This window comes from Centruroides sculpturatus, unplaced genomic scaffold, assembly GCF_000671375.1.
Source record: "Centruroides sculpturatus isolate CEXI.00-Female unplaced genomic scaffold, Cexi_2.0 scaffold667, whole genome shotgun sequence".
In the NCBI taxonomy this organism is placed as follows: domain Eukaryota; kingdom Metazoa; phylum Arthropoda; class Arachnida; order Scorpiones; family Buthidae; genus Centruroides; species Centruroides sculpturatus.
Genome location: NW_019385247.1, coordinates 386,274 through 394,810, shown reverse-complemented (window position 1 = coordinate 394,810; position 8,537 = coordinate 386,274). Strand labels below are relative to the sequence as shown.

Below are 8,537 nucleotides of genomic sequence, written 5' to 3'. Positions count from 1 at the left end.
GGATTTTATAAAATAAAAAGCAGTTGAAACTGCATTTTTATGAATAAAAATTTGACAAACTATTTATCGTTTTATGACGAGTAAAATTTTTTCGTCGCGTTCGCGGCTTTTAAGTAATGCATAGACCTTCGAGGCGCGAGGCCCTTCAGACCGCGAGGCATAGGCTGTGGCCCACGTCGTTCATGCCTTACGCCGCCCTTGGTCATAGAAATGATGTAATTTGAATATATAATATATATAAATACGTATGTCAAGTTATATCTTTATTACTACGTAAAATATATTTAAGAGTTTACGACCACTGTGCTGGGTGATACGTTGTTGAAACAAAAAAAGTTATGCATTCCATCACGTACATAAACAGTGTCGTAATTCACCAAGTGCAAATCAGCAAATTCGTAAAATTTTTGTTTATTTTGAACAATCCGGATAATCGAAAATCCGGATAATGGAGGTCCGGATAATGGAGGTTCTACTGTAATTGGATTCTTCTTAGTCCTCTCGTTTAACATTTTATCAATTTCAAAATCCACTATACCTTTTAACTTACTGTACGAATCTGTTCTTGCTTCTAATAAATGTATTTTTTTGTACATATCTTTCAACTCTTCCTTGAACTTTAAATTTTCTTCATTCATTTTGTTGATTTCAGCTCTCATAGAACAGACTTCAAAGTTCAAACGATCAAATTTGTCTTGGATCAAATCATAGACCGATTTAAGTGAGTATTCGGGTTCAGTAATCTTTGTTGATAGATCTTCTTTTGGTTCAAAAAAGCCTTTTATTGTAGCACACTTCGAGATATCAGTAGTATTCTTGGAATGTTCCTCAATTAAGTATTCCTCTTCTGACATTTCGGTTATCTGAGTATTTTCTTCTATATCTCTTGTATGCTCTCTACATGGTCTCCCTCACCCCCTTTTTTGAATAACTACTTGACTTGGTGTTGGAAGAGATCGAGGAAGGAGTCCAGGATTTAACTCAATGCCAGCAATCATTAGTAAAATAAAAATTATTATTCGAGTTAATGAAACATTTAAACTACTTATTTCAGTTCTACACTTAATTTTGTGTTGTAAAAATGCCATGGCTAACGTCACCATAACAGCTCAGCAAAAAAGTCACCAACACCCCTGCAGGCAAAACATGCCCCCTCCGTTTTATAGTAATAGATATCATTAATATTAAATAATTCAGGATTTCTATTTTATTAGAAAAAAAAAATCATTTAAAAACTAACCATCAGGCATTGGATCTATCCAATGCTTATTTAAACCTGCTGGAATAGAATCCATTTCTGCTTCTCTCTGTTGTTGTTTTTGTTCACGACGTTCTTTTGCCAGTGCAGACTGCATCATTGCTGCCTGTGCTAAGGAACCATCTGGGTTCTGTAATAAAATATACACATTTATTTTTCAATTCTTATAATAGATAGTGATGTTTTAATCAAAATTCAGAAAACTTTACTGAAACAAACACAGTAGAATTCACTTATTGTAATGACTTTGGAACTTGCATATATTGATAACATTAAGCAAAGTAAGTAATTAAGATTACATGTAATGGAAATTTTGGTTTTATTGACTCTGGAATTAAACAGACATAACAAAAAACTTTTCCTAACCTGTTACCGGTGCGTTCTCCTTCTTCTATAAAAATCATAACCAACAAAAATTACATGCGTTCTCCTTCTTCTATAAAATCGTAACCAACAAAAATAGCTCTTTATTAATGTTTTCGAACCCCAACGACGGTTCTTCTTCAGGTATTTTTGAATCTCTGATGGAAATGCAGCTCATAAAACATCAAATTCGAAAATATGTACATTCGAATGCACGCTTCCCATTTACGTCTTTGTTTGTCATGCACAGTCCATTCCAATATGGCTATCATAAATTACTGTTCATAAGAACCTGCCATGCTACTGATAGTGCAATCTCTTCTTTATGATTGATGCATTAATTATCCTTAAGGTTAGCTAAGTATACGCTGGCCAAGTATATGCCTCCAACCACTTGATATAGAAAAGGTTCTTAAAAATATAGTTTCTTAAAAATATAGACCCCAAATTTAAGAAAGCCAGAATTATTCGCACCACATGGCACATACACCATATCAAGTGGTTGGAGGCATATACCTGGCCAGTGTATACTTAACTAACCTTAAGGATAATTAATGCATCAATCATAAAGAAGAGATTGCACTATCAGTAGCATGGCAGGTTCTTATGAACAGTAATTTATGATAGCCATATTGGAATGGACTGTGCATGACAAACAAAGACGTAAATGGGAAGCGTGCATTCGAATGTACATATTTTCGAATTTGATGTTTTACGAGCTGCATTTCCATCAGAGATTCAAAAATACCTGAAGAAGAACCGTCGTTGGGTTTCGAAAACATTAATAAAGAGCTATTTTTGTTGGTTACGATTTTATAGAAGGAGAACAACGCACATAATTTTTGTTGGTTACAATTTTTAAAGAACAAGGAGAACGCACCAGTAATAGGTTAGGAAAAGTTTTTTGTCAATATTCTCCAATGTTGAGATAAAGATGTGTATTAAACAGACATGTTAAACAATTAAAAATGTATAGCTTGAAGATATATTAATTATGATTATTATTAATATGTAAATCACTTGATGTTGATTGCTTGATATTACCTTTAACAACTAATGTACATTTGATAAAATGGCCAGGACAATAAGTATACACTTATAAAATTTACAAAAATTTCAATATGTTAAAAATGTGCTTACATCTTGTAATTTCTTTGTGTGTAGAAAGAACAAGATAGACAAAATGTAAAGATAATTTTAATATGTTGTGCTTTTTTAATGTTTTCTAAATTTTATAAGCTATTATATAAATTGAAGATAGGCTAACAATTTAAACTATTGAACTGCACACAAATAATGAATAAAATGATTAATGTTTAAAATGCTAATTGACTGATAATGATAATGAATAACAACTGCATGTCATCAGCCACATGTTGAGACTGAAATCATAAAAAACTTCAAATGCCTATCTAAACTAAAAAAAAAAAAACAATTATCAAATAAATAAAGTTTTATATGCATATTTTAAATGAACTGTTTTTAAACCTAGTAATTTTAATAACATTAAACTGATAACTGATAACCTTATCTATAACTACAATAAGCATAGTCTACTGTAATTTATTTGAGTAACAATTAAATTTATTTGTAAAAATTTGATTTGAAATTCAAACTTTATTATTTAATATTTATAATTAAATAAATTAAATACTTTCAATAAATTTTCAGATAATACAAAATTCATTTAACAATTTTTTAATTTTGATGTTAAATAAATCAAGATTTTCTTTAACATTTTACCTTCATTATTCTAACAGGACTTAAATCTTGAATATTTGCTCGTCCATGTCCTCTTAAAAACGGTGGTTCTTCTTCAACAAGCTCAATTTCTATATCTTCGTCTGAAAATATATTTTAAAATAAATATATCAAGAAATTTAGAATAATAAAAAGATTTGTTAGACAAACCATCATCTTCTTCTTTAGGTAATAATCCACTTGTTTCATCAAAATCTGGCAATTCTGATTTGTCTATGCAATTAGCAGACATCATCTAGTGAAATAAAATTTAATTAAATATTTGGTATAACTGATACTATAAATTTTTCTAATCATAAAATTTTGTTTGTATATTATTTCAAATTTGATCGTAAAATAATTCATATTATTAATTTAAATCAGTGCTGCCTACACCTTTTGATAGGTGAAGCAAACTGCATATAAGTCATAAGCAAGCATATAAGTCTACAGATGTTTTGTATACTCCAAAGAAACAAAAAGTAGGATGATTTCTATTATTTATATGTTCATGGACCAGATTTGGCTTGGAGGATGTAGTTTGAATACCACTGGTTTAGATAATCAGTTTTCAGATTCTTAAATAGAATAACTTATAAGCTAAATGATTGCCATATTAAAATCAGCATTTATTTGGCTTATAATTAAACATTGGGCTTTGAAATGTTTGTATATAGAATGACTTAATGAAAATGTGTGCACTTGAGATTGATACAAATCTTTTATTTACTTGTTTAATTTCCCACTTCTCTGGAGATGATATTCGTTGAATTCTTCTTCTGTTATCTACATCATCATCATCAGGTTTGGTTATAAGAGGTAAACTAGATGGTCTATCTGGATTTCGCAGTTTCTCATCTGAATCTTCTTCCACACTTTCTGATATTTGTCGTATGGGGTTTAGATCTTTACCAGTTTCTTGATCAACGTCCTAAAAATATATATATAATGATATAAATCTAACTGTATTCAGATCTTCATTTAAAAATAGTACTGAAACTAATTAATTAATAATATGTTAAAAATGAAAATACTTTGTTACTAATATTTTTTATCATCATTTCTAGATCTATGTAAGTAAATTTTTGCTACCTTTAAATAAATTACAGACTTACATTTACAGCATACATAAGAAGTTTAATGAGGCAGTCATCAAGAATATATTTTTATGACGTTAAAGTATTGGGTTGTCAACTATAAAATGTCCAATTTATTAAATAGCCTTTGATAATACATTATGTGAACTTACATCATTAAGTGATTCTTCATCAGAGAAACTGATGAAAAATCATCAAGAAAATCTTCATCAGTCAGACTTGAGCATGGTACAGAAGGGGTTAAATTTCTCCTGTCTTATCATCAAATTCACAATTTGTTGCAAGTGAAGCTGCAATTGCCATTCTCTGAATGACGGTGTTTCAAAAGCTGATGTGGAACCCAAATGTCTTCCCTCAAGACTTTGCCAATTTATTGCAGGGGGTTTTGTAATGCCTTCTGAGAACACTTCAAAATTTTTATTATTTCATGTTAGGATTCCACAAGAGTTCAAGAAGATCTCACTATTCATCTATATTGGGAAGCTCCACAAGGGTGATCATTGAGGCTGACATCCCCAGAACAAAATTTTGCAAATCACTAGTGACACTTCTGTTCACTCTATATTCTCAAAAACATCATTGATGTTCTTTGTAGTCTGAGTTGCATGTGACTCTTTATGGAATTCAAAAAGCATCAAGTGCCTGATGTGTATTTCTTAAATACTTATACCAGATTGAATCATGACATGAAATAACCATGCAACCAGGTAGAAAAATGCAACACTCCATCTCAATTTAGTTGTTTCCATGATACATATACAAAGTAAGGAGCACAAAGAAAAGAAGTTTCATAGTTGACAACCCAATATCAATATTAAACAGGTAAAACTTTGTCTTTAATTAATAANGTCAACTGTTATTAAATTTTATTAAACTGTTTATATGTTTTTATCTATTAAAAAACATCAGGGCTTTATTTTCAGAGTAAAGATGAGCTACTTGTGTGTGTGTGTGTAATTGCCACTTTTAAAATTATTTTCGGTTTTCTACGTTTTGTAGCTAAATAATATAATTAAATTAAGTGTAGCATTGTAATTTGCGCATGATAAACATATTCGTCTATCTCATTTTATATCTATAAATATAAGAAGTTAAGCGGCGAAGCCATTTTTCTGACGAGATTATGTCTCGGAAAGCACGATAAATACGTGCGTAAATCTTGCACTCGCGCCTGTTTGTAGAAACAATCTCAGCATTTCGTATTTTCTTTTGACACGGTTTTCAATCTCTTGACTATCTACAAGTCTGATTTATTTTCTGTTCGCATGATTTGGGCACCAAACACTCCGTGCCAAATTGCAACTCCTGTCATGAACTCCTTCATACCTCTAAGGTGTACAGCCGTTGTCAGCAGCGCGATTGTTAAGACGAGACAGAGACATACTCTCGTCAAAAATCAATTTATGTTGGATTGTGTAGTAGTTGATTATATTCGAATGTAAACTACGTTTTTCAAACTTAAATAAGAATGTTACTGTTACGTATGTCACATGTTTAATAAAAATATATTCACGACTAAATAGAATTATGTTTATCGGTAAAAGCAATTCGTAAAAAATGGAAACAAATAACAGATTTTAGATGAATATCTTTCTAGGTGTTTAGAATTCTCTGTCAAAAGAAACATTAGATAAATCTCGATTATATTTCGTTGATATACTGGTATTAGTTTACAATTTTGATTTTCGTTAAAAAACTACCTCAAATTTCATTATTGGAGGTGAAATTTGGCGCTGCCATGTTTTAAGTTATTCAATTACATACATTTACTGACATATTTCGAGTATAAAAAATGTCGCGAAATATCATTTATAAATTTTAATAGTTGAAGGTATTCACTTGTTACCTAACTAATTCGGATTGACATTGCCTACGATCGAATGACTAAAATGCTAAAACTTACGTTGAAAATATCATCAAATCAACGAGTTTTTCTTACATAAACAAAAAATGGTAATAGAAAATAAAAGAAAATAGGAAAAAATATAATAAAATTATTTATTTATAAGAAAGTTCTGTCATTTTACCGTAACGCAACGTCGTTCATTAATGCCACATGCAAAACAATAACATTGTTATTTTATGAATCGTTTTTTGAAATATTTTACAAACATATAGTTTATTTTATTCTGGTCATTAATTTTTATTTAATTTCTGCAATTATTTCCATTGAAACTCTACCTACACTCATAAATACTTAATACGCATTTTTTTAAATTCATATTTTTATTAAAAAAAATAAGAACTGAGACGAGTCTTTCTGGTATATTAAACCATTTGTATCTGGTATATTAAACTATTTGTGGACACCACTGATAGTTGGAAGGCTTTAAAAATATTTAATTAGAACATATTGTATGTTGATTTGCATATACAAATGGTTTAATATACCAGAAAGACTCCGTTCTCACACTTTTAGTAAAAAGAATTTTAAAAAATGTGTATTAAGTATTTATGTGTGTAGGTAGAGTTTCAATAGTTCGTGCCTGAACAATGGGCTAGCCACCATGCAGTGTTTTAGATTTTCTTCGTGTGTCTCTCACCTAAACAGAATCCACTTTTCACAAAGGAAGTCCTGCTATAAATTACACCAATGGTAGATCATCCATGTGTTTTGTTGCCTTACTCCATCAATCCACTGACACAATTCTTAATGCAGACATTTTAATCTTTTGTGAATAAAGTTACATTTTACCTTTGTATATATGGAAACTTTTGGGAGACTCTGTAGATTGAATTTGATTCTATATTTACCATTTCTCATAATTCACGCAAAACGTCGACGACTGCTAAAATACGATTTTTATCAAATTCCTAACAACTAACATTCTTTGTTATACCAAGTTTAATAAGTGAAAACACAGCAATGAGTAAATAATACTTATTTATCATTTGTAAAATAGTTTACCTTCATTGATAAACTTGTCTTTTGACCAGTAAAAGACAACACTTTGACTTTTACTTTTTGTCCTCTTTGAACAACATCACTTACACTAGTTACTCGTCCTTCTCTTCTAAGCTGCAAATTGATTTAAACTTTATATTAACATTAAATTTTCAAACATCAATTTCAAAAATAACTATTATTTTTATAAGGAAGGAAAATATTAAGTTTATAATATTTAATCTTTACAAATTACTTATGAAAGAAATAATATAAGGAATGAATTATAAATTTAACTTCAATTAAAAATAAGCTGTTCTTATTTCTAAAATGATATTAAATAAAACTACTTTCAAATTACAGTATAACCTATATGCATAAATGTATTCACATTTACAATTCAATATCACTTAAGATAATTGAAGACTCGTAATTACTACAATATCAAATTATTATTTTAATACAGTTTAGGCATATTTATTATCTTGTTTGAACTAAATAAAATGGTTTTTCATAATATTCATTGGAATGCTTAGTAAAAATTTTTGTTAATATGATGATGATTTATAATGTAAATTTTAAAATAATCAAATCACACACTTTTATGAAATATAAAATACCTGTGAAATGTGAACAAGACCTTCCCATCTTTTTCTCAATCCTTCTAGTTGAACAAAACATCCAAATTGCATTATGTTTGTAACTTTTCCACTGTATATCTGGAAAAAAGTGTTTTTAATTATATCTGAAATAAATTATAAATAAAGTAATAATTTAAAATAAATTACCTGACCAACCACTGGACCCAATGGTAACTGACTTTTTTTATCTTTCATATTTTCTCTTTGATCATTCTTTTCCCTTCTATCTCTAGAATGAGATCGTGATCTTGATCGACGTCGTTTTCTTGAAGGGGTTCTTGATCTGGAACGCCTCTTTTCTTTATTTGATCGGTGAGAGTGTGAATGGCTAAATAAATAATTAAATAAAATTAATCATTTATAAAGTTCTGTATTCTTATTTTAATTCATTAACAAAAATATCATTTTAGGCTGTCAATACAGATATTTTGAATTAATTAATATAATCTATAAAATTGAAAAGTTTTATTTTAATTTAATTAATGTTATTAAAATATTAATTTTCGGTTTCAAAAAATTTTAATATATATATTTATTTAAACTTAAGAAAGTAG

At 29.1% G+C, this 8,537-nt stretch overlaps 1 protein-coding gene across 2 annotated transcripts in view; it reads right to left on the bottom strand.

Annotated features, from left to right (window-relative positions):
• Positions 1-8,537, bottom strand: part of LOC111636691 (ATP-dependent RNA helicase DHX8-like) — a 74,866-nt gene that overhangs the window by 37,197 nt on the left and 29,132 nt on the right. For both annotated transcript variants that reach the window (XM_023381986.1, XM_023381987.1), the window contains exons 7-13: positions 8,131-8,311; positions 7,963-8,061; positions 7,367-7,477; positions 4,092-4,292; positions 3,533-3,617; positions 3,365-3,465; positions 1,241-1,388 (exon numbers count right to left, since the gene is read on the bottom strand). In XM_023381986.1, the coding sequence (XP_023237754.1) occupies positions 1,241-1,388; positions 3,365-3,465; positions 3,533-3,617; positions 4,092-4,292; positions 7,367-7,477; positions 7,963-8,061; positions 8,131-8,311 (926 nt within the window). The remainder of the gene's footprint in view (positions 1-1,240; positions 1,389-3,364; positions 3,466-3,532; positions 3,618-4,091; positions 4,293-7,366; positions 7,478-7,962; positions 8,062-8,130; positions 8,312-8,537) is intronic.